General features: G+C 36.8%; 1 protein-coding gene across 3 annotated transcripts in view; it reads right to left on the minus strand.

Annotated features, from left to right (window-relative positions):
- LOC129265421 (spectrin beta chain, non-erythrocytic 1-like) overlaps positions 1–26,114 on the minus strand; it is a 60,549-nt gene extending 34,435 nt beyond the window's left edge. The window contains exons 1-6 of one of the 3 annotated variants that reach the window (XM_064102171.1): positions 25,823–26,114; positions 18,043–18,186; positions 17,491–17,642; positions 8,024–8,197; positions 4,064–4,352; positions 1,570–1,870 (exon numbers count right to left, since the gene is read on the minus strand). In XM_064102171.1, coding sequence (XP_063958241.1) covers positions 1,570–1,870; positions 4,064–4,352; positions 8,024–8,197; positions 17,491–17,642; positions 18,043–18,160 — 1,034 coding nt within the window. In that variant the 5' untranslated portion in view covers positions 18,161–18,186; positions 25,823–26,114. Of the gene's footprint in view, positions 1–1,569; positions 1,871–4,063; positions 4,353–8,023; positions 8,198–17,490; positions 17,643–18,042; positions 18,187–22,906; positions 23,294–25,822 lie in introns of those variants that run through there. The other 2 variants (XM_064102170.1, XM_064102172.1) reach the window with 2 other exon arrangements.
- Between the last annotated feature and the right edge of the window lie 1,780 nt (positions 26,115–27,894).

The raw sequence follows: 27,894 nt of genomic DNA on the forward strand, positions 1-27,894 counted from the left end.
ATAACATAGCAATCTTGCAGAAACATTTCACCACTACTGCAGCGCTCCTTCTTTAAGTCTTAGAAATATCGTAAAAATAGCTCCCACTACCTCCCAGCCAAGCGTTACTCAAACGTAAGAGCAGAAGTTGAAAGTTTGCCAATCCAGAGTCTATATTTGTCTTCGTCACCATAGAAGCATGCGATCAGAAATTAGAAGGAGAGAATGTCTGGATGAACAGACAAGAAGATTTTGATGCAAAGTACATTGATGCCATCTACAGCAAAGCTTAAATGAAACATGATTACTTTAAAAAGTTTAAAGTGAATATGGATAGAGAGTGTTGTGGGTTTTTTTTTTCTAGTGTAAATATTCATAACTCAATTCAAACGACATTTTAACTTTTGCCTTTGGTCCGCGGACCTACATGTAAAAGGGTTTCAAAGGTATTGTTTAACTTTGTGAGCAGCCGATTAAAAAAATTCTTAAATCAAGATAAAACATGTGTACAAGTGCATGTATTAGAACTAATAAACCCTGAAAACAACCATTATTGAGAATGAAAAGCTAAAACTACAAGGCAAACCCCGATTTTGTAAATAGGCGTCTTATAGACGCCTAAATAGTACACATAATTGTATGGGATGAAATTAAGATGGTGTTTTCGGTCACTTTATATTTCAATTTTTGAAGCACCAAATAATTATTTTCGAACGCAATTTTTTCTGGGCTTCATTTTTGTAACATATCACAGACACAGGTGACAAGTGTGACCTTCTAGCTCAGATTTTTTAAAAGTCAAACCAATGTTAACCAATCACTTTAAGGCATGTTACCTGGTGTTAATCACCTGAGCACATTAGAGCACATGGAGAAAGTGCAGACTGGCATTGAGGCATACCTATTTAAGGGCTCTGAAGGTGAATAAAAGGTCAACTATTTGGAAGGAAAGGTTGCATCCTGTCATGAGAGTGAGGGGGTTTGATCATGAGAGAGCGATACATACAACATTGACACAAACTACACTACAAAGATACAGGGTATCCTTCCACTTCCAGAAGTGCCATCGGGCAGCGAGCCAGCTTTGTCTATCATTGATGGGAAGATCATCCCTTTCAATGTTCCCTTATCAGGTTTTGCACTCTCATTGTGGCAGTGGCAATGTTTCCGGTACTTCTTTGGGATTCTGGTGGAAATTCAAAACTCTTGGATTCATCCAGGAGTTATTTTCTTCAAAATGACAAGTCATTTCCTCAGTGAAAAAAAAGAGGAACATGAATAGAGCAGATATGGAAGAAAGCATTGTTCATGTATGTGGGACGGGCTACTCTATGAACACATCAAGGGGATTCTTAAAAGTACAGCTCCAACAGAGTGATTTGAAATTTGCTCCAGTAACGATTTGCTCCCATTTGAATTACAGTAAGGACTGAGAAAGATTTTATGGTTTAGTTTGATGTCAGGATAAGTTAAAGATCAGGTTTTAAGTTTGATTTTAATCATTTAAAACATTTCCACAAAAACAACTGTCACTGGTGCAAATACATAAAACAATTAACAAGCCCAAAACCAAAAACATCAACATCTTACTTGGGTGGTTTCTCTACTGTTCTGTAGGTGTTGAATGCAAGAAGCTGTTGCTGTACACCTTGCAACGAGTTGGCGAACTCCCGGTCGTTCAGGATCTCGATGGTCTGCCTGATCCACTTGAGGAGATCTGACGTAACCTTGTCGTATTCGGTGATCAGCTTGTCGTTGTCGATGGCGCCACTGATGACCTTGCCGATACGCTTACCGGACACGGTCTCGGCCTTCATCTTAGAGAAGTAGTGGTAGTAGGTGACCACATAGGTGATGATTGACTTCTCATCGGGATGGTCCACAACAACATCTGAGTGTAAAAAAAAAAAAAATGAAAAGATATTATGTAGATGTTTAGGGTCTACTATACTGTAAATGATAGATAAAAGCAGGGTGCTACATAAGCACTTGCCCAATTGCCGAAGGCAAGTAAAAGTTAGAGTTGGGCAAGTGTTTTGAAGTAAGACCAAAACTACTTGCCCAAAATGGGCAAGCAAAATTCTCACAGTAGAATGACCAAAATTAGGGTCGATATGATATGATATTGACCCAATTTTGGTCATGGCAGGTAGATCAGTTCATGTCAAAAGAGAGAAAAAGGTCAACAGTTTATAAAACTGCAAAACTCTCTTTTGAAGAGGTAAAACTTTTTTTCAGGATTTTTTCGGGCAAGTGAAATAGATTTTGGGGCAAGTATATTCCAACAATTTGAAAATTTACTTGCCCAACCAGGCAAGTGCTTCTAAATAGTTATGTAGCACCCTGGATAAAAGCATATCATTCATGAATGGAATTGATTTTTCTCCTTTTTTTCCCCATTAAAAAAAGGAACAGAAAATACACAATCAAGTTACCATGATAAATGTTTTCCAAGTTTTATCTGTGGGAAAAATGCACATTTTTTAAAGATGTGAGGAACCATAAAACTCAGCACACAGAATCGATTTCTGTTTTTTTTTAATGTGCATTTTAAAGATATTTAATTCAATATCAAATCAATATCAACTGTACACCTTTACATGAGCAGTATAAGCATTTTTTTCCTTTTATTTACAAATTTTTTAGAAACACAAACAGTGAGCTCAAATCTTAAACGAATGTCCCTTCCCTGAAAAAACACGTGAACAACACACTACTAGCATAAATCGAGCAGACACTTTCCCCCTTTAAATGATAGTTATACTTTTGGACAAATGATAGTTATACTTTTGGACAGGTACTGGGTCATGTAACAATAGAATAATGCAATTAGCTTTGATGCATGCATTTGATTGTAAAACCTTTATCTGAAATCTATATACCCCACAATCTAACCAAGCACAGCTGGGGACCAATTAGTACAGAGAAGATAGCAGCAGCAGAATTGATTTATGAGAGGGATCCATAAAGGACTCAGAATCAAATATGAAATTCACAGGAAAGGTATAATGTACATGCATATTCAGTGCATAGCATTTTCACCCATTCATCAAGAGAGTATCTGAAGAATCTCTAAAAATATATCATTAAAATGTTGAGCCATACAAATCTTGAATTCTTTGAAGATAATCTTTGAGAACTCTGATCTGTATGAAGCTGATACAATTCTCTTTTCTATATTTTCTCTCTTATTGCCCCACCCCTCCCCTATTCCATAGAATGCATATTTGCACCTTCATTTGGAAATAGGCTGACCTCTTCTACTCTACCATAGCGACTCAGTCTATGAATTCACTTTCCCAAGGGAAATACTGAAGCAAATGCATCTAGAACATGTAAATAATCCCCTTTCAAACTGGTGATGACTGAAGATTTTGACCTATCTACAAGTACACACATTCAATAGGCCTACATTGCACCAGGCAGCTATGCCTGTCAGATCCTAATGGAAAATCAGAATGTAAACAAAGTTCTTTAGGATAGTGTCGCCACTGTCTATTGGAATCTGATGTGGAAGATTTATTGAGCTCTTCTAAAGGGAGATATCTTCATGTCATCTCAGATTAAGAATGATTAGGACAAATCACTGGATGATTATCTCCAGGAAAAGATACTAATGAAGTCCATTTAGAACCCCTTCTACTGTTTATTGTGTTGGGTGAGCTAAAAAAGACCACACAATGTCGAATATTATTTCAAAGAAAATGATAGGAGACAAAAACAAACAATGTGAACCCGAATTGGAGGACAGTATAAAATTTAATGTTTATGTTTATGATTTATTTTATCAGCTCTGTGTTCATGTAGAGGCATCATGGTCTAGCGGGTACATCTCCAGACTACAGATCACAATATTTGGGTTCAATTCCTGGTTTGGCCCCTATGGCCTTTGGCCAGCAAAGTACTATTAATCTACTTTTACCACACTTGACAGAGGTGTTAAATTGGTACCAGGAAGGAATGCATTCCTCAAAATGCTAAAAAGTGCCTTACTTGCAGCTATGCTATAGCTAGGTCCTGCATAAAAGCGCTATTCCTTAATAGCATTATGATTATAATCATCATTAGATCAGTCTGTACTCACCTTCGGGGTCTAGGAGCTTCATCAGGCCTAGTTTCTGTTCAGCAACATTGAATACATTGTTTAGGTTCTGAACTGGTTGTACTTTGGTCAGTTTGTTGTAGTCGATCAGGTCCGGCCTATGCTTGTGTACAAGTGCATTGAAGGCCAGACCATCTCGCCAGCTTGTTGTGAAGTTGCGGATGTCTACATTGGCGTAGCCGGCTGTTTTCATCTGGCACCAGAGGAGGAGGGCATCCTTAGCCGATCGTGTCTCCTGGTTGTCTTCATCTTCAAAAGAAATATCTTGAATCTAAAGAATCATACAAAAAAAGAAGATATTGTCATCTTTTTATTTCCAGGATAACAATGACACAGTATTTAATGTACATGTAAACACATTCAAGGAATCATAGCAGGGGAATTCTGTACAACTGTTTCTTTCAAATACTTCCAACAGAATTGCAGAAAAAAATTTAAATAGCAGCAAAAATAAGAAGCCTGAAGGTCCAAGCAATCGAGAGACAATGTAACTTACTCCAATGAATCCATTCTTATACAGGTAAGGTGGCATAATCATGCTAACAGGCCTTGCCTGAACAGCACCTCTATGTTAGGAACCCAGTAGAGGCACGACTGACCAAGTCCCATCATCTCAAGAATACATAAATGTGTATGATTTCTTGCTAAACACGTAAATGAGGGGTCAGAAAATGGATGGAAGATTCCACCACCAGCTAAACTTAGGGTGTGATCAAGATGGTGTCTGATTTAGAAGGTTGATAAATGAAGGCACCTGCGTCTCTTCGTGCCACTTTGATACCCCCAGAGGAACATTTAATGAATTTTCCATTTAGCATGTACTGAAAATACGTAATCAGGAAGATATTTCATAACAAGAATTGAGAGAACTTTCGCTTGGTTATCTCCAAACTTGTTCATGTTAACTGTAAACAGTATTTTTTCTTTTTCTAATTTTTGAATTCACTCTTTCAAGGATAAAAAATGTAAAATATAGGTTTCTATTGTATTGAAGCAATTAAAAGTAATACTAAACTCTTTTAACAGCTTCATTACAATTTTACTCTGTACTACCGGTAATCATATCCCCTGGAAGAATGTAAGAATGTACATGTAAGTACATGTAAGTTTTCCCTCTAATCCTACGTGTTATGATTTTTTATTCAGATAAAGATATGTACACAAATTGCTGTATAGTACATGTACATGTATGTCTACATACTGAGGTTTATGCTGTTCATGAACATGTGGGTGTATAAACTCAAGTTTGAATTTTGGAGCCATTCTGGAGGAAGTCAAGCTAATTGGTTCATAAAACAGGGAATAGTTTATACCCACATCCTCAAAGATTCTTATCATAGCTTGGCTGTTTGTAAGCAATAATTCACATTTCCTTTGGAGTTCAAACTTTCCTAAGTACTCTAATAGCTAAGGTGTACAAGTACATGTGCAGTAAACAACTGTTGCAATACTAACACTCAACCTTTACAGATATGTGATTTCAGAATTACACGTTTTTTGGGGGGTTTTCACAAAGAAATTATTCTTAGATATTTTTTTCACTGAATTGCCAAAATATAAGGCCTACATAAATGTACATTCTCTTCAACTTTTGATGTGAAATCAAATTGGATTCTATACTCTGTACTATACTGTACACATGAAGGCCTACATGTATAGATCTGTATTTTTAAATATGTCTGCATAAACAAATTGTATCTTTTTTTTAGGTACATTACTGTACAGTATGTACATGTACACTGTGCAGTCAAGTAGATACATGTAATGCAAATTTGTATTTCTTCCAGCTTGCATTTTACTGTACAGGACTATATAATGCATGTACCTACTAACAGCGCACTAAAGATAGGCGAGCCATGCTGTCATCCATACAGCAAGCTCTAGAGGTTTTTATAATGTTATGCATCAAGTGCTGGGTGTAGTTCAATTTCATCAGCATGGAATGCCCTAGTGCCTGTAGGCCATGCACCCAACGATGAATAAGCCAGCATGCCATAGCAGCATTCTCTGTCAGGCAAATTGCCTTCACCTTCGCTCACTCTTCTCCACTCACTCCCACACTTTCATTTTCCCTTTCTTTTTTTGTACCTACTGCATGTATATTGGCCTAAATATGATTTTTATCATTACTTTACCTCTCATTTTATTAAGCACCATCTCATGCATTCCTAATATGCTCTCAGAAAATCCCATTATTCTTTTTTTTTTCAGTTCAGATTTCTAGATTTTGAAGATTTCATTTCCAATGGTTTTTTTTCATGATTTAGGCCATCTTGAGGAAAGAGCACTTAAACAATCATAATGATATAGAATGAAGTTCCTCCATGGGTTAAAATATCCCCTTTTTAATAGCAATGTCCATGTACATTTATGTCTTTTTCAATCAATATCTTTAGATATACTCCCTGAGACATTGAAAATAAAATGCATATTTTCATTTAACAATTTATCCCTAACACATACAGTTTGCATTCTTCCCATTTCCTTCCTATGTATGTACATTATATATCTCTATAAAGACCCTCATCCCTTCCTCTCTTTCTCTTTCTCTCCTCCTTCTCATCTCACATTCAATACACTGGAAGCTAAAAGCCGCATCAACCTCCTTGGTGCCTCATCAAAGCCCGAGCCGTCATATTGCTTCAGACTGGGCTTGGCCACTAGTGCATTTGTGATGCAGAATTAATGCGTCAAATAAGCACTCTCGATGTGTTATTCCAATTACGAATCCTAGCTTACTTTGCTTACATGTAAGTTATCAAACAGTTTGACTGCATTTGTAAAGTTGTAAATGAATACAAAGGCACAATGGGAGACATCATTGAAATTATTCACTATTAAAATGGGATTTACCTTTCAAAATAATGCAGATGTCCCCCACTGGGTTTGCATATATTGCAAGTACATGTACTTTATTCTCTGTCATGTCATGAATGGCTGTACTACTAGCTGTATCCTCTAAAAGGTGGTGAACATTATCATTCCTTTGATATATTTTAATTGGCATTATTGTTTGGAGAAAAAATGAATTAATGCATGAAAACCTTCCTTTTTTTAATAATTCAAATAATGACATTTTAATGTTTTTTTTTTCTTTCAGAATTACATCATGACTTTGTACATCCAATAAAATAAACTTATACCACTCCAGTTTAAAGCAAGAGTGGAGAATATCATGTAAATTGACCAGCTCACTGTCACATTCCGAGACCTTACTAAAATAGCATGCGTAACTATTTATGACTGTGAACTTGAATTAACATTTAATCACTTTAACATCTTCTCTTTGACGAGAAGCACATTCCAAAATATGCATTCTGCCATGCAGCCAATGGAAAGGTCATGTTTATAAACCCTATCTATCATTCACATGGTACAGTTACATGTACATTACAAGCGATGCTGCGGCTTCAACCATGTTACCATCTATACCAGTATTAACCCACCCATAATATAAGACTGACAACACGAATACTGAAGAATACTGGCCAAATGATTTCACCTTCTTTTATCAAAAACAAGATTTTTGTTTGTATGGGGTGGGGCAAGAGAAGAAATGACACATCTCTCTTTAAAAGTTTCGATCACAAAGAAAAAAAAAAGATGACAAACAATGGAAAGGCATCAGGCATATTTATTATGCTACACTGTAGTTTTGTTTTCATGATAAAATTTCCAAGATAAAAGTTAATAAAATGTGACCCCATTCGATTTCAAAATTAAAAGAACAATTTCCTGGTGAATCTGGTACATGCATACCACATTTACAGAATTATTGTTTTTATCATGAAAATCAAGTACAGATGCTTTCTCTTACATGTTGAGGAAAAGGTATTTGCACCGCTGCTGGTCTAAAGTAAGACGTGAACATTCATATTTGAATGATGCGTTTCTTAAAACCGAAATCAACAACAACAAAAATGGATCTAGTTGGACACCTACCTGGAATCTAAGGATGATGGTCCAGATGAGACCGAGGGTCAATCTGTGGTTGCTATCTACGATGTCATGGGATCCCATGTTCTCTAAATGTACACGTTTCTCTTTCAGGAATTGCAGGGCCTTGTCTACGTTCTCTAAGCAGTGAATGCGCATCTTGCCTTTGGTAGGTTTGGGCTGTAATAAAACAACAAGATTAATGAATTTAGTATGACATACTGTATTATCATGAGGCCTACTGTATGCTGGTTGTATAAACACTGTACGCAATGTTCAATAGCATCTTACATTTTCAGGCATGCTATGCAGAGGATTGAATGGACGTCAGCAACATCACAAATTTATAAACAATCTATCGGAGCCTGTTTTAAATTATTTCAAAGAAATATTATATGGAGCAAAATCATTCTCTCCTGAAAAAAAATACATATACAGCATAAATCATGCATATCAGAGAAGTGCAGATACATGTAGGATGAAAGGTAAGTTATCAATATCACAGATTAATGAACTATCAATGGCTACAAGCCTACATGTTTAAAATTGTCCTGAAGCCCTACATGTAATTTAATTTTTATAAACATTCTGGAATGAACTCTTGCCCCCTTGAAACAAATATAAAATCCCATATCTTCCCAATGCAATGCAGTTTTAACAACTGAGCTGATTTTTTTTTTTTTCTTGATCACTCATCTTCTCTGCATCATACAGTACTTGTAGATATTGGTATCAGGCCGATGCAAGAGGAAAAACATCTGGTATTGGAGCAGCGAAATTTTCTTTATTTTCATAGATTTACGTATGAAATAACCAATTATTGTTCATATTTTCGCTAACTTCCGAGGCATTGTACAGGTACAGCTTAAACATTTCGCAATCAGTGAAAAAAGAGACACTCTATTCAACGAGGCGTTATAGAGGCCATAGAGCATCTTTCTTTCACATTATGCGATCTCTTGCACCATCGCTCCCATGCCTATTCGCCATTTGTATAATGCTGATCAACGCATTATTGAATGAAATTCAGTGGACCAGCTAAAGGCCTGGTCCCACAAATGTTTTATGCATATTAGGCCCTACAGTATGTAGCATGATCTGGGGCCATAGATTTGCAATCTATGCAACCTACAAATGTAAAGGTTCATACATGTACATATATTTGGGACTTGTGTGCAATCTTTCTTTAGTTGCAATAGAATGCAACTTTTTTTTTAAATGGGCCAATGGTCAACAATGTGATGTCTCATGAACCAAACACAACGCCACACAGGCCCCTACATGTACAACATACCTACACATAGAAAATAATTTGTGTTTAACAATAACAGTAACTCTTTATTCTTCATTATGCACCCCAGCCTGCACATACATGTACATGTATGTACTGTGCATGTACAGTATGTGCAATTAAATTCTAACAAATGATAAAGAGCAAATACCAGGTATGAAATAATTCACATTTACATTTGTACCTGAAAACTTCAGGAGAATGGCCTTGCTACTGTTTGTTTTAAAAGGCATGTATTTTACATATCACATCGTCACCAATGTGTTCCATACAGTATGTTGATTACACACTGTACATGTATGTAGTAAATTAAATTTACATGTATAATGTACAGCGTACATGTATGCCTACATCATACATGTACATGTACACCCTTGGGCCCGTATTCTGAACTCGAGTTTAACTTATACCCTTTTTACACACGCTAAAATTTCCTTAACCCCGTACTATAGGTGGGGCTAAATGGCAATTTAGCCCCACCTATAGTACGGGGTTAAGCTTAGCCCACTTTCTTTTTACACAGCATTTTTGCAAAGTGGGCTAACCCCACCTTTAGTACGGGATTATTTGGCCCTGCAAAAAAGCAGGGTTATCCCAGCAATTGCGGTGCTAAGAGCGATAGTACGGGGTTAAGATCGCTAGTGTAAAACGAAAGTGGGCTAAGCTTAACCCCGTACTATAGGTGGGGCTAAATGGCAATTTGGCCCCATCTATAGTACGGGGTTAAGGAAATTGTAGCGTGTGTAAAAAGGTACGAGTGAAGTACTTGTACTACGAATGATCGACAAAAACCACTAGTCCGGGGTTAGCGAGTTTCGTGTGTGAAAAGCAAGGATTCCTTATCCGGGGTTAGCGATAACAATTTGGCATGTGTGAAAAAGAAAAAAAATAGTACGGGGTTAAGGATAGTACGGGGTTAGCGATAGTCCGGGGCCAAGAAAATCCTGTGTAAAAAGGGTATTAGAGTCACTGTGGACTAACTCTGTGCTAAATTATGGGAAGCCAAAACATGTAAAAATTTGTTCACATGTTACATGTACATGTATGTTTCTAATGTTACTGTGCTCTTTCCTAATTAATGGTGATGACAATTATCTTATTTATCCTTTCCAGACAGTTAAGTCTGATACATGTATGAGAGTCAAATGAACTGATACCATGGACCTCTACTGTTACAGATTTATGTCACAATCTGCTATCCATACATGTACATATAGTTAAACTGCACTTTGAGACTATAGAGTTTAGAATTAAACCCAACTTCAGAATACAGGCCTTGGGCTATACTGTAAAAATACAAATTTATCCAACAATCAATGAGTGCACTCAGCTCAGAGCAGACTCTCCAAGGGTGAGACCTAACACCCTGCATGCATAATACCAGTCCCCCACAGTCAATAGAAGATTGAAGGTTATCAACTATACCCTGGGAAAGGAAAGACTTTGAGGTTTGAAACAGATGAATGCTCACATACAATCATCTCTATTTGTTCTTTTCCCATTCAATACACATCCCTGAATTTTTTTTTAATGGTGGAGTTTGACATAATGTGATCACATGTTGAATTATGAATACTGTAGTAGACATCTGCGCACACTATTCTCTTGCCACGTTTCAGTGCATGTTGATGACTCATACAATAGCAAACAGTGAAGATGCTTGCATGGGTCACACTCTACTGGATTCTTAGCAAGACATGTATGCCAGTGAGTACGTGGGTGGTGGCTGGCCAGTGTGATCATACTCCAAATCGTCAATTTGACTGAATTCATGCCATGATTTCTACATACCAGTACATTATATTAATTACCATTCAGACATTTTTTCATTTGACCTTTCACGTCTCTTTGACATAACACAATAAAAATTAAAAGTAATTTACTGACACACAATGTACTAGGCCTACAACACACTGTTCATACATGGGCACTGTACAAATACTGTAAGCCCATGTTAAAGGTGAAAACATTATTAAGGGGAAGCCCAAGGCACTCCAACAAAAAGTTGATGAATACAAAAAGCATGTTAAAAAAAAATTCAAATTGGATGTATGTGTACTGTACATGTTAAATAAGAAAGTTATGACATTCTAAAATTTCAATAATTTTCTTAAGACAGCTGATGATGTCACTCACTATTTTTTGTATTGAAATTAATAAAGTACATTATTTCAATTTTGCAAATTTGACAATAATGATTCTTCATCAAGTGTTCAACAATGGTAATTCTAAATGGTGGTGGTGATTTTTTTTACCTGATTGCTATTACTGTAAAAGAAAGCATGAATGCTTGTACATGTAAGCAAGCAGCCAGACGCCTAACGGCTTTAATAGGATTCTCTACGATGGACCTGGTAATGAGGATACAAAACTGTAAATGCCTTTAAAGGTCAAGTCCACCCCAACAAAAAGTCAATTTGAATAAAAAGAGAAAAATCCAACAAGCATAACACTGAAAAATTTATCAAAATCGGATGTAAAATAAGAAAGTTATGACATTTTATACATGTAGTTTCGCTTAATTTCACAAAACAGTTATATGCACATTCTGTTTGGTATGCAAATGAGGAGACTATGATGTCATCCACTCACTATTTCTTTTGTATTTTATTATAGGTAAATGAAATATTCTAATTTTCTCCTCATTGTCAAGTAATACAACGATTAATTCCTCCCTGAACATGTAGAATTAGCATTGTTTAATAATATATGGTTCAGTCAAGTTGGTCTTTATTGTCAAATCTATAAAAAATGAAATATTGTATAATTCAAAGTTTCAAACAATAAAAAACAAAAGAAATAGTGAGTGATGGACATCATCGACTGACTCACTTAGTTGTGCATATCACTGTTTTTTGAAAAATAAGCGAAACTTTAAAATGTCATAACTTTCTTATATTACATCCAATTTTGATGAAATTTTCAGCATTATGCTACATGTAGTTTGATTTTTCTCTATTTATTCAAGTCTGCATTTTCCTGGGGTGGACTTGACCTTTAATACCAAAGGACACTAGCGTAACAAGTGGGAAGCGAATCCGAAACCCCGCTCTACCAACTGAGTTTTCCCCGCCTCCGATGGTGAATTTTTTATCATATGAAAAAATACAAAAGTAACCAACCAACCAAAGTAACCAAAGTGAGTGGATGAAATCAGCGGCTCACTAATGAATATCAACCATGTCTTGCGAAATTAATGTTAGAACTTTCCTATTTTAGAACGTTCTTATTTCACATCATATCAATTTTCTTGTTTTTATTCAAATCAAGGTTGACTTCACTAACAAAATATGGATTGATTGAGGGCAACTTGAACAATTTTTTGTATGCAAATAAATAAAGTTCATGTAGCAAACACCCCTCCCTTTGTTTCTTCTCAAAACTCAAATACAATTTGTACAAATTTGGCGCGTCAATATAACATGTGACTGACCGTTCAAAGTCCTCAACTGATTTTGTTGCATTGTGAAAAATCCATGCAAACTCAAATAGCTCAACTTCTTCCGGCAACATTTTATACACATCAGTACTCTATAGTACAAAGACATAATTTTCAAAAGGTATCACAATCGCAGTTATTACTGTTACTTTATAACTGTGTTAGTGATGCCCATTTGCATGAATTAAAAGTCACTTTTATCAATCTACTGTAGATGTAATTCTAAAAAAAAACAATTCTTTCTTTTGCATTGTGTGTGTGTGTTTGGGGTTATTACATTGTAATTTGATTTGAAAAAAAAATTGTTCTCATTTTCACAAACAGTCCCAAGAGGTGTTAAAGGAGAATGAAACCCTTGAAACCAGCTGAATCCATATCAAAGAGAAAATCAAAGAAACATATTGTTGAAAGTTTGAGGAAGATTGAATGAATAATAAGAAAGTTATGAGCATTTGAATATTGAGATCACTAATGCCATGTAGTTCCTCCTATTGGCAATGCGACCAAGATCTGTGATGTCACACACGTACAACTACATGTACCTCATTACTTTAGTAATATTCTCACTTTTGTAGAGTCTATCACAAGGTGAGGTGTTCTCTTTATGAGAGGACAAGTACAGAGGTTTCACAACATTATATCATTGATGAATCGTTTGACATATGATTAGAATGAGCAAAAAGAGATGTTTTGGGGTATATTTTCAGTGTCCAAAAGGGGAGAGTTGTTCATCTGTAACATCATAGATCTTGGTCGCATTGCCAATAGGAGGATCTCCATAGCATTAGTGATCTCGACATTCAAATGCTCATAACTCTTCTATTGCTAGTCCTATTTTACTCAAACTTTTGTTGATCTTATTCTTTGATTTTTCTGCTTTCACAAAAGCTAACTTGCTCCAAGAGTTTCATTCTCCTTTAAGCAGTTTCAAATACATGCAACTTGTGCTATTTTGGAGAGTGAAGTTAAATTTTGATACCATGATACATTGTAACTTCAGTGCTGCCAACAAGGGGCTATAAATGTCACTTTCTGGTAATTAAAAAAAACTTGTTAAATTTGAGCATTGATTTGACTTATCAAAAATAATCTGTACATCCCATTTGCTTAATACCTGCAACTTGTACATAAAGAGTACTTAAACCTGTGTCTGTGGTTCTAAAAATGAAAAGTGAGAAGTCAAGTGACCACAAACACTATCCAAATTTTATTCCATGTATAATTGTATACCATAGAGTCTCCAGCAGAGAAATTTGAAGAAAAAAAATTCATAGAAAAAAAAGTTATAGATACATGTATTTTGAAAGTGTCTCCAAGAATTGGACTTTTATTTTCCTCCTTTTTTAATTTCAATCCACACTTCAATTTTTTTTTTAAACAAGACCATTGTAATGTTAACCATTTTTAAAGCACCATTTGGACATTGTACTGATACAGTTACTGTGGCATCAATGAAACATTAAAAATAAATGTGTAGTACTATAGTGCATCTTCATCCTAGATCTACAATGTGGACATTAAATTTATTTTTTTTGCAAGATTTTTATATTAGGCCATTACATGAGACTACATAATTCCTACATGTACATGTAGACCTATATCTATATTGTACAACGCCTAATACGGTACATGTAGCTTGTTGTACACAGGTAAATGGGAGGCTGAATGTCAAACATTCGTACCGTTGCACACACGACGTACAATCCAAAATGTAGTTGCATGGCTTTAGGACATGATGTCACAATACGATTCAATTCATTAATTCTCAGTTAAAAATGAAGGCGAAATACGTGTATAGCCTGCTGGCTAAATGCTGCCCGAGGTCATATTATTTCATCTTATTTTTTCATATTTTTGCCAAACTCCGAGGCGTTGTACAACACAAATAGCGATTATTCTAGTTCGGGCAACGGTGTGAGATTTCGCATTCGGTGAAAGAAAGAGACACTCTATTTATATACAGCATCTTTCTTTCACCTCATCCAAAATCTCACACCATCGCACTCATGCCTTTTCGCTATTTACTGTATAACTGGTGACCTAACATTTTGCAATCATTATTATCTGTAGCATCATTACAATACTGTACTAATAATCATTCAATTTCACATCTTCTATTACAAACATAGACCAGATGTACCGTAGTCCTACATGTATACTGCAAAGCTCATTAATTCTATTGAGTGTTTCCAAGGCCAGGGGAGAGAGTTTTTCGTACACTTTAGATGATTTTTTTTTAAATGTCTACAGCTGTATAGGACCTACATGTACAGCAGCCATTAACAAGACAAGTAAAAGGAACATGTAAGCCTACATGACATTGACAAATAATGTAAACATTTGTACTGTACATGTAGGCATACTTCACAATAAGGTAATTCTGTACATACGTACACAATACTTTAATAGTGGTGGTCGAGAGAAACCATCACTTGGGACTTACATTTCTCGATAAACCAATAAATTTGAAATGAAAAATTGGCCCAATAGTGGACGTACATGTATACTACATAGTGTACTGTACACTACAGTACATGTACATCATCAGCCTCTGATAGAAAACCTTTCTATCTCAGCAGCATACCATGTTACTGCAGTATGCCTGGATAACAGACACACCCTTTTGCAGCTAGAGTATTCATTGAGCAACACATAATAAGTCACTGTGTGTATATGCGCAGATGTATGGAATAGGATTCCCTACTCCATCTATACATCCCTAGTACATGTACAGTACATCGATGAGAATGAGATGGGAAAAACTAGACTTGATGCAGTGCCATAGAAGTTTACAATGTGTATAATATCTTCATAAAAAATTATTGTTTAGAAACACAATGCATGCAGGCATAATAATCTGAATAAGTTTATTTTACTTCACTTTCGATATCCAATCCAGTTTATAGATCATATTTCCATTCAAAGTACCGTTAAGTTCTGTGTAGGCCTACATGTATACGGCGCACTTACATGTATTTTTACATCAGGAAATGTAAAAAGTTGAGGTGCGCCATATACACGGGTACAACGGAATCGCGGCAGCAGTCCCGACATGAATGCATACATATATAGTACATGTATGGGGCGGTAGACAGAGGATAGGTGCACGGGATGTTGCACAGTTTTATAAATGTCAAAATACACATAAAAAATTTTCATACATGCAATATTCATGATGAATACTTATCACTTTGAAAAAAGCAAAAACATGCATGATCTTTATTCCACTAGCACTGCACAAGGCACTGTGATCTACCACTACACTGATTCGGCAGCAGGCTTTTCCCACTCGCAACGCATTAACAAGGTTGTACAAGGTACGGTCACATGATTTTTGCAAATGGTAGTGGCATATATACGTGCGGGTTTCTACTACACCACCAGCATATTTGGAGTTAGCAGCGTTTTTTTCTTTTTTCTCTGTTGTCCAATTAATTACCGCTTATTTAGTGTTGAAAAGCGAGGGGAAAAAATGTGGCGCAAGTAAGGAATGTGTCAATTCGGATGGGTAATTTTCATGTCCTTATAAACGGGTGCACCGTATACACAAAACTTTACAGGACTCAATCCATTGAATGCAGGCCCTACATTTATGTAATGGAGTCCTAAAGCTACATGTATGCATAAAACTCATTGCGCATTAATTTTAATAGCAAAATGCAGGCCCTATGGGACTGTTACCGTATATATACAAACAAGCTGCAATAAATTTCAAAATTAAGAGAAAAGCTGCATAATTTGCAGTATTGTAATTTTATTCTCATTAATAGTTTATTTTCATTAATAACATGAATAGGCACTATACGTGTACCTTAGAAATACGGACACAAATATGCATAATTATTTTCTTTGCCTGAAAAATTGAGTACATGTACATAGCATTAGGATTCCTTTCAAACCCGGGTGTGAAATCAAGATTTGTTCAAAGATGGCAAGATTTTTGGTCATGTTGTTTAGTGAGTTTTATGCTACCCACTTCTTGAGTCATTATCTTTAAAATATTTACCACCAATTAAATACACAGCCTGCCCAAATATTTGAATTGCCATAGTAGGACCAACTTTGTATTCAATTTGGGCAGACAACATTCAACACAAACTGGCAGAAATATGTCATATTTTCACGCTCCCAACAACAGATTTCAAGTGCAACGAGGCACTAATTGTTGCATTTTATATATGTTTTGAAGACAGGCCTATAGGATTTTAATAGGGCTGGGTAAAAATGATTAACTGCCAGTCAAATGATTGTCAAAAGCATGTACCGTATTTCAATTCTGGCAAGTGTTCAACAGTATGGAAGAAAACAGAAAAAGAAAAGTATCAGTGAAAATTCACAAAAGTCCAGAAGTCAATCTTTCAGAGTCGAGAAAGAAGTGAATATTTTGTTTTCTTCATAGACAACCAGATGAAATTCTTTCAAGAAAATATGGACAATAAAAGAGTATCTCATCATGGGTCATCATGCAAAGTGAAATGTAAATATTTTTATAAGCTTTTCAATTTTTTTTTGTCACTTCTATTTTTCTTGGAGCAGTGCAGCCGCATTCTACAGATTTCAAGGGCCAGATATATTATTTTGTTTTGGTCAGACTTTCACCATTTTGCATATAAATGTATTAAAAGAAGAAACAATAAGAAGAAACATACTAAAAATACACAAACATGAAGGCAATATAATTTCTTAATCCCCCCAAAAAACAGGAAAAAAATGAGCTGAAATAAATCAAATAAAACAACTTACCAGTTTGTCCCCTGATAAAACTTCTAGTAGTTTGATTAGCATACGTCCATCATATAAATCCGTATATAGATCCACAATGCGACAGCCAACTCTTTGTAAATGTGAGTTTACCCATTTTGTGAATGTTTTCTTTTGCACCATTTCACGCTCATCTGGAAAAATTAAAAAAAATTATCATCAATCCTAATAATTAAGAGAAACCTTTACGGTAATACAAAAGCATGAATAATTGCTCTTTCATTCCATAGTCCATACCGGGAGTCCATATAAAAACAATATAACTTTATTAAAAGTAAATGAATTAGTGAACAATTATGTAACTGTCCATGTGCACCTTCAATGCAAAAAAAAAAAAATTACACTTAGCACAAGAGAATCTAATGATTTTATCTTAATATTGAATGAGCTGGATAACAGACTGTTGAAGAATACAATTCTATTTCATACAAAGGGATTAGTGAGATATGTGATCCCCCTGTAAAAACATACATGTACATGCCCAACTATTCCTGTACTTCTAAACTCTGGACAAATGTTGTTTCGATTTCTTACCTGCCAGCGCTCTGATTCGAGAACGCTCAAACAGCTTGGCTCCTCCATCATCCAAGCTGCTTTCCACGTCTTCATTGTTATCCCACTTGACACCATTGTTTTCCATTTCTACCGACATGGCTCAAAGCCTATGTCTTCCTACTCCTGCATAAAATTAAAAAAAAAATTATTATAGAATAAAATAGAAATCTAGTTTGGTTTGTCAAACAAAAGTCACTTGGGACTGCTGAATTACAGATTTGCATACAATTTAGAAAAAATTTGTAAATCTGAATGAGACAAGAATGCATTTCGAAACAGGAATCATAAAATTATAAAAATACAGAGCTCATGCTCATCGATATTATTAATATAATAAATTCATTTGTGAGGGAAAAATATATTTTGGGGGCTACTTTTCAAAACCTTCTGTCTAAATCTGCAACACTGTCCAGACAAGCTTTCACAATGCAGTGAATGGGGGTTTCCAGGGCTCTTTTGAGCATTTTGGGGGCAAAATTGCCCAGAGCCACTATGTGATTTTTTTCCTGCTGTAAATGTGTAGGATTTACTGTACGCCGAACATGTACATCTTTTCCTTGATATTTACAGAAATAATTTGCTGACTTTAAGTTGGTTCTTACCTGTATACATGTAGGCAGATGTATACAGAACAGAAAAAAAAAGGGAAACATTTTTTTACTGCTACAGATTTATCAAGATCCAACATCATTACCGTAAGTAACGGTCTATTAACCGCACCTTTTAATCGGCGGGATAGAAGCAAAAGTCGGGGGTGCGGTTTATCCACGGTGACGGGTCTGAGCCAGCTCGTCGTAACCCTTCCCGAACATGTAAGACGTCTGCCAGTTCACAACACATCGAGTGGCCGGGCGTAGCCGCCCAGGGCAATGTCGTTTAGAGGGGTATGAGCCGCGGGTAATGATAAGCGATTAATAAGATTTTATCAAATATTGTCCATAACAAACGCACCCACCTTCATGACACTAATTTCGACTTTTATTCTCGGTTCAAAGCAGCGAAGTTCCCTGGCTAAGTTCAAAGAGAAGCCAAGCATACTCGGTAATATTTTGTCACAGCTGAGCGAGAGTTGAGTTAGCTGAGCTAGCTTGCGTTGTATTGTGGTTATAGTGCGACTTAAGCTGGCGCTATTCATTTTAACCCTCGATCCCCTCCAAAGTCCTGTTTCGCGCCAGCTTATTTTTTCTTTCCCCGTTTGCTTTTCATAAGATACCATGTACACCACGCAACGAGAGAGACGGCACGAAGCCGTCAAAACAACTGTAAAAAATGCAAATTTCTTTGTTTCTTTAACCTTCCTGTAATCCCGTATCCAAAATTCATGCTAATACATCGAATGCTAGACAAATTCTGAAAGTGATTGTGAGTTTGTGATGCAAGAAATGTGAATGTTTCTTCCTCCTACGGCGGGAAAGACACAGATCATTATTTGATAAGATGTACTGGTACCGATCATAGTTTGCAATGTACAAGAACGGCAGTGCTGTGTGTGTGTACACTGTGACTGTGAGGTGAGTGATTGTGTAAGTGGCCAATATTGTCGGGACCTTTCTTTCTTGCAAACATTTGTAGATGAATTGATCAAGAACAGTAGATTTCCGCATACCGGTAATCTCTTTGGATACTTTGAAATCTTTAACTTAGTTTTTGTTTCTTCGTACCTCAAATATAATGTGAGGATTTTTTTTGGTCCAAATTGGGGGTGCGGTTTATAGTCCGTTACTTATGGTACTCATTGTACATAGATCTATACATGTACACTGACCTAAACACACACGGCAATGTACATTGTAGCTCTGATTCATCATCGATGCACAAAATAATGTCCTTAAAAAGAGCAAATTCGGAATCTCAAGTCACAACTGTGACTTTTGGCCTTGGATTAATGACTCGATCTAGTATCACAAAGACAAATACATTTACTGGCTTCACTAGCCCTAACGTAAATAAAGACAAAGATCTATTTGCATAACAAGCCCATGAATTGAAATCACAACCCCCCTTGTGACTGGATCTTGGCTACATGTACGTCTCATGTCTTTCATTCAAAGTTTAAAACTACATTGTACATGTACTCCTGCCTACAAATTGGTCTGACATATTGCAGCTTTTCACAGCAGTATCCGGCATTGATGACATTACAAGTAATTCAGACTCCAGACCAATTCTTTTCCTTTTCAAGATCAGAGAGAATTCATGGTCATATATGTAACTTCAAAAGAAACGTATCCGTACAAAACTGAGGCAAGAGGTTTTCTCACAGAGAATGTGTGCATGTGTACTTGATTTTTTTTTGTACGTGTACAAAGGAGATATATGATAATTTACGGTCTAGGACGATATATTATATTACCATCCAAAAGACATGATCAGGGTCTGAACCACTGCATCAATTTGTAACTTCCCCACATGGATTGGGTTACAAGTGAACAACACAATGCCAAGAATCATTCAGTGAAAAAAATTACAAGATAAAGTTGTAAACATGTTCAAACACATAATTTGGAAAAGAAGTGGAAAGGGGCCTTGAGAATAATCCTGATGATAGTTCATGTCCATATTCTACCAACTACCTATGCCACTCAAAACCAAATACTTCAAAGGAGCAAAGAAATGTAATCCAAGGTAAATCCATGGTAAATTAAAAATGCAGATCTCCAACTTCTCTAAATTGGTCATAAAAAAGCAATAATAATAAATACTTCCCATTTTTACTTTAAAAAAAATCATATCTTTTCCTCTTTTTCCCTCTCAATTTATTCAAATTAATTCAGTAAAATCTTTAAAATCTTTAAATTACAACCTGTGCAAACTGTAATAACAAATTTGGCCTCAGAATTCATCAGCATGAATCGTGCTATTGACTTTATTGTAATTTTCAATTTGTGATTCAACGAACATCAGACCACGGGCTGTGAAATGAAAATTCGTTACCAGAATTAATCAACAGATCGTATCCAGATATCGGATAGATTCTAGTGTTCATGTTGTTCCAAACCCATGACTGACATTACTATCTATAGAATGTAGAAGTGAGGGCACTACTTTCTCTAGAAGCGAGGGCATTACTTTCTCTACATATACATCAAGTTCATGTAGTCCTGGATGCAGGATCTTCTGAAAAATATTCCTTTATGTCCAGCTCTTGGTGGAGCGGTCTGGGGGAGGGCCGGGGGAGGGGGGGAATCGAATTATGAAATGTGCCGCACCAAAAATGAAAATCAAGGGTTTGGAACTAAAATTTGGTCTTAAAATGGGGGTCTCCGGAACTGCTCTAGTATCAATGATTGCTAAAAATGCAATGCTCTAGAACGGCATGAATTCTATGTTTCGGAGTGTTGCATGAAATTGGTCATGGCGTTTCTGTGCGATGAACCAATCAGCGACCTCTGAATCGCTGTGCAGGGCACTGGAACAAGAAACAATAAATTTTAGGGTGTCCGGAACAGGGAAAAATAGACATTTCTATGGCTTTCAAAATCAGTGATGCTCTGGAATGGAAATTTAGGCTGAAAATGTGGTTCTGGCATTATGCCACCACAAATCAATCCTCTTTTCAAATTGTAATACATTAACCTCACAATCTCATGAAGACTAACAACTATGTTGACGGGGTGGTTGGGGGGGGGGGGTACTCGACCAAAAAAGTAGTAGGTATGTGCCGCGGGCGAGAAAAAAAAAGGGGGGCCTTGGAGCGGGCTTATTGTAAAAAGGAGGGTCCTCAGAACGGGCGTCGGAACTACAAATGTTTGTGAAAGCGGGGGTCCTTTGAACGGGTCGCCTGCATGTGAGTGCGTATGCATCCCTATGGAACGTGCATGCAGCTAGCTCGGCGGCACGGGCGCTGGGTGCGCTAGCGCAGAGGCGATGGTCGGACAGCGCTCTGCGGCCCCTTTTCACCAAAATTGCGGCTTATTGTAAGCAGATCAATTCGGCCGGAACTGCGTAACAGAAAATATGCGAAGCTTTGGGGGGGATTTCTTTCTTCTTTTTTCTCGATAAGAAGAAAATGCTATGCTTTGGAACAGAAATTTGAGTGTAAAAATGGGGGTCCCCTCTGCGGCACAGCCCCCACTATGCATTATATTATTTATATACTGAGTGCCCCCCACCCCGGGTTGGTTGGTGCTTATTTTTACAGCGTTTGCATTTATGCCCTTTCTGATTATATATTTTTTCTCCATTATTCAGACTTTTTTTTCTTCATTTTTCTTTAAAAAATTCAGTCGAAAGAGCACAAGTTGCAAAAACAAAAATATGGCAAAACCAACGCAATATAAAACATAGTATACAAAGGAACAGAAATGAAGGCTGTATATGCTTTATTTTTCAGGCTTTACTGTACATTGCCTCATTAGGCATCAGAGTATTAATGCATAGCCTACATGAATACAGGACCTATTTCATTTTTTTTTTGGGGGGGAAGTATAATTATATAAAGAAGACAGACTCGACTTCGGCCTACTTTACTTCGTACAAACAAAGTTCTGACATAGGCCTATTCATTATTCTTTTATCATGCTGAAGGAATATTCACTACTATAATACTACTCGAGCCATAATCAATGAATAACATCCCTTTAGTTTCTCACAAGGCACATGATTTATTACTATTCAATAGTATTGAGTATTGGTATTGCTTGGAAAGTCCACACAGCTAGCTGCACTATGTATGATGATGATCGTGTACCGTTATGTCCCCGTTACGTCTGGCTGCTTTACCCCTATTCAACACCTTTATCCACCCAGGCTTGATTGACTAACTCAAGATGCACACACCCGAAACATGTACGGAAACATTACGAAGATCCCCTTCTTTTAATTATATATAATACAATCTCACCTAAATCCAAAATAGCTTGATGGTATATTCCAGCTACTAAAATCCCTAAAATCCAGCTTGATAACAGGTCCTTTTAGTATTTTCCAAGGCTTTTCATTCCACATACGATAGATCCTCAGTCGGGCCAGCCGAAACACAACGCCACGCGCATTCATCTGTGTATCCCATTTACGTGCAAACTAAATAGGAAGAGTCGAACTATGTTTCATACGCAGAGAAGAGGCTTGGCTGGCTGGTAAAGTACACAAGTATGCATTGCTGATGGTGTAATATGTTGATTTCATCTTCCAATGTGTCTTATTCTGTTTGCTTATTATCGGCAATAGAATTTTGGTTTTAGTTTGGGAGCAGTCTCAAGTACATTAACATGATCATACGGATTTGTTCCCTTTTCGGTTATTGATTACTGTTCATCAATAGTCAAAGAGCCACTGGAGTGAAACTTTCAAAATATAATTCCATCGATTGTTACACTTCGGGACCACTATGACCACGCCCATTTTTTACCGCAAAAGTAAAGAACTTTCTTTTATTCTCCAAGTACTTTGCAAAAATTTTGCGTCAGAGCTTTACTTCAAGTAATGAGGTATGGCTACATGTTTTGAAAATGATAGAGACTGCAGTGGGGGTGAAAAGACGCCATCCATTGCCAGTGCCACACAGTGAAGCAGGAGCTAATAAGATGAAGTGAGCACCGTGGGTCCTCCTCCAAAAACTGATATTGTGCCATCTCTCCATGAAAGTGATAGGCCTAGGCCTACATGTATACCCCACCCCCGGTCTTTTGCATTAAGGACATTCTAGGAAAATTAATACATTATTTAGAAATGTGAACACTGGGGTACAAATGGAGACTTGGGGCCATGGACCTCAAAAAAATAAAAATAACGACCAAGAAAAAAAGGAGAAAATGAAAGAGAAAAGGGTAAAATCAGGGGCGGCGATCCTGGGGGGCTGGGGAACAGTGCCCCCCCCCCCCATTTTTTGAAGCACTGAAAAATGCCCTTTTTATGCAAGAAAAATGCCCCCTCACGAACGTGTACTGTGCCCCTTTCACCTAACGAGGACCCATTTTAGGTGTTACCAAGTGCCCTTTCTCGTATAAGTGCCAATTTTTTTTAATTGAAAATGCCCCCTCACGAACATGTTCTGTGCCCCTTCATCTGAGAATGACCCGTTTTGTGTGTGAGCAAGTGCCCCCTTGCCTTCTTGTAAGTGACCTATCTCGTATCAGTTCCCCCCCTTTTTTTTTACCAAAGAAAAATGCCACACACGAACGTGTTCTGTGCCCCTTTCACCTGAGAAGGACCCGTTTTATGTGTAAGCAAGTGCCACCTTTCTCGAATCAGTGCCCCTTTTTACCCAAGAAAGGTGCCCCTCACAAACGTGTTCTGTGCCCCTTTCACCTGAGAATGACCCATTTTAGGTGTTACCAAGTGCCCTTTCTCGTATAAGTGCCAATTTTTTATATTGAAAATGCCCCCATACGAACATGTTCTGTGCCCCTTTCACCTGAGAAGGACCCGTTTTGTGTGTGAGCAAGTGCCCCCCTGCCTTCTTTCTAATTGCCCTATCTCGTATCAGTTCCCCCTTTTTACTCAAGAAAAGTGCCCCACAAGAATGTGTTAGTGCCCCTTTCATTTGAGAAGGACCCATTTTATGTGTTATCGAGTGCCCCTTTGAAACAAGAAAACGATATTCACATTTTTATATGTTACTTCAAAACCTACGTGCCTTAAACTTCATGAGTCATGTGAGTGGGGTAGATGAGCAGAGGCGTAAAGATGGGGGGGGGGGGGCTCTTGCCCCTCCCTAAATTTTTCACGACCAATTTTTCTTTGTTTTAAGATAGTGCCCTTTTTAAAAGAAAATGTGCCCTTTTTTCCTGTGCCCCCCCCCCCCCCACTTTCACCTTTGCTCCACCGCCCCTGGGTGATGATAGTATTTTCTGAGTATCATGTCAACAGCTAGATCGCTCGTAGCCCTTTTTGCCACTGGCTTCCTCAAATGTTTGGCTCATTATGCTTCTGTTTGTTCAGCTAAAAAAAAATAAACCGGCCATCATGAAATGATCTTCTTTGAAAGATTTACATGTCAATAACAAAAATATTCTCCTTGTTTTGGGGAAACTTGGAATAAATTCCCAAAGAAAAGTAAGCTAGGTTATGCACTGATTTAATGAAGATGGCAGGGATCAGTATTTAGTCCTGGCGATGATGTAAGGTTTTGGACCATGATCGTACACTCAAATGGGGGAAAAGGTAATTATGAATAAAGAAATTAAATAGGTATGACGCCCACAAGAGGTGACCCCAATGAAAATCGCCCATTAATTTGAAAACTAAATCATTTAATATAAAACTATTAAAGTTGGCATAAAATACTATAACATGCAAATAATGTCTATCCGTCTATTTTTCTAAGCGCTTTGAGCTCAGAATACTGTATTATATAGCGGCCCGAAAACTTTTGTCATTTTTCCACTCCCCCGATTCCCAACTAGGCCCGAAGCATGGGCACCCCTGCATCCCACTGAATAGTGAACATGATTGAACTTATTTTCTGTACTAGACAAAGCCTACATTGTAGGTTCTTTACCGTCTTATAAAGTCTCCCCCATATCATTAATCAAACACAATACAATAAAGTCTTTGGAATATGAGAACTTCATCAAATCGGATGCAAAGCTAAATGACTTCTCAATTTCAGTTGGTGTCAGATTTAGTCACCTATCTCCTTTAATCTGGATGACATGGTACTTATTTTTCCTGCTGTGTTTTTATTTTTCTGGAGGGGTAGAAATCAAAAGTTAAGAAATAAAGAAAATAATCACCTTCCCCCTGTCTGAGCATCATATTTGATAGCGAATGATGTAATAGTTAAAATCAAACTATAAACCTTTAAAAAATAGCCTACCTCTCGTTGACAATGTAACGATGTCTGTGTTTATATTCCTAATTATTAATTTATCCAAGAAGAAACATATAGGGCAGATCTTCATCACTAAGACTTCCGAGAAAACACAAAATCAAACCATATTCCAGAAACTGCTACATTTCACGCTTGTAGCCGTGTCGTCTGTCAGACTCATATTCGCGACCCAGATTCATCAGCAAAAAAAATGTATCTCCGGCATTCACTTATTATTTACACTTCAGTCATCTATATTATGAAGTAGATGTTGTCTATGATACCACCATAATCCATTGGTACTATCCACGGAGACCGTGGTATCGATGCGGGATGATAATGAATTTTGAAAAAGAAAAAAAAAGTACAAGGGCATCCAGTCTGGCGGGAGAAAGGGCACGCGCATGCGTAATGATGGTATTCATTTAGCAGCATCCGGCGACGTTCCAAAGCATCGGATATTGGTATACAATGTGAGAAGATGTCCACTTCCTTTCGTTTAAGATTTGAAACTAAATAGGATGGGGCCACGCTTTCTTTGTTTGACAGAGTTAACGAATGAATACGCTTACTCCAAACCAAAAAATAAATTTTGAAAGTATATCTCAACTTGGCCCAATAATAATATTGTATGACGTCAGGATGTGGCATGTACAATATACATAGAAACTTAAGTATGCCAAGTATAATTTTATAAAGGAACAAAAAGGACACTTGCAGGCCTGTGTATAAACACAATATTTTTACATGTATTTGCAAATTAAAGTAGGGTGGCCTTTACTTTACCATGCATGTTCAGAATAAGATGGGTAACGTTCGTATGACGTCACTGTGTTATCAATAACTTCCTCAATTTTGAATAACTCTACTCAACGTGAGCTAGCGCCGAAGGAAAGGTGTGGTATATAGGCCTACCCATAGTGAACTTAAAAATACATCAAAAGTTCAGAACCTACCTCATCAATCATCATTCTGAATGCCAGGATAGATATTCAAAACATTCGTAGTCTATATCAGAGGCAGTGTACCCAATGAAGTTACTATGTTGAGGCAGGGGCGGCGACATTAATATTTTGATTGGGGGCGGGAGCAAAACTACCATAAAGGTATATAACGTCATATTTTTTTTCTAATATTAATTATCAGAGGGGTATTACACTGCCAAAACCGCTTTCTTTCTCCCCCCCCCATTTATTTCCCCCCTTTCCCTCTATTTTCCTTTTCCCACTTCTTGACAAATCATAGAGGGTGGTCGCCCCATGCCTACTCCTAGTGTCACCGCCCCAAAACCGATATCGTGAAACTTTAATAATAACCATATCGTGAACCAATATATTGCTTAGTGTAATCATGTCCACGGTGTAACCTTATCTAACACTAACCCAATTCGGCGATTCTATATATAAGGCCAAATATGAATTATATCATTGTGACTCGAAAACATTCGTTAACATAACGTATAATTCAAGTCAAGTTTCCCATGAATTTAAGATGATTTGTATATCAATCCAAAAAGCAAACAGCATGAAATTTGTCGAAACTTCCTTTTTTTTATCCAAAATGATCACACTGAAGCGGGCATTGGTGTCCCAATATATTTTTGCTACCGTTTCCATCGGTTGAAATTTGAAGTGTTACATCTTTTCATGAAAATCTGGCCCTGATATCCAAATATATAGGCCTAAGGATATTTGGTGAAAAATCTCGCCTGATATAAAACAGTTTAAAATTTTGAAACAAATTTCATATTGAAGGACGAGGGTGAGGCCGCGGCTTGGAAAGTGGTGTCAGGAAAAAATAGGCCTAATCCGAGTAATTTTTATATCAGACATTATGACAGGATGGAGAAGATCGATGACTGAATGTTGATTAAATTAATGATATTATGAATGATTAGATGACCCAGAACTTTATTTATTTATTTGTTTATTTATTTATCTATCTATTTAATTATTTATTTATTTATCTATTTATTTGTCTCTTTATTAATCCATTTATTTACTAATTCATTCATTTATTTTCTATTCCTATCTATTTTTTGGGGTGGGGCTTAGTTCATATTTCTTCCTCCTAAATTC

Source organism: Lytechinus pictus, chromosome 7 (assembly GCF_037042905.1).
Source record: "Lytechinus pictus isolate F3 Inbred chromosome 7, Lp3.0, whole genome shotgun sequence".
NCBI classification, from domain to species: Eukaryota; Metazoa; Echinodermata; class Echinoidea; order Temnopleuroida; family Toxopneustidae; genus Lytechinus; species Lytechinus pictus.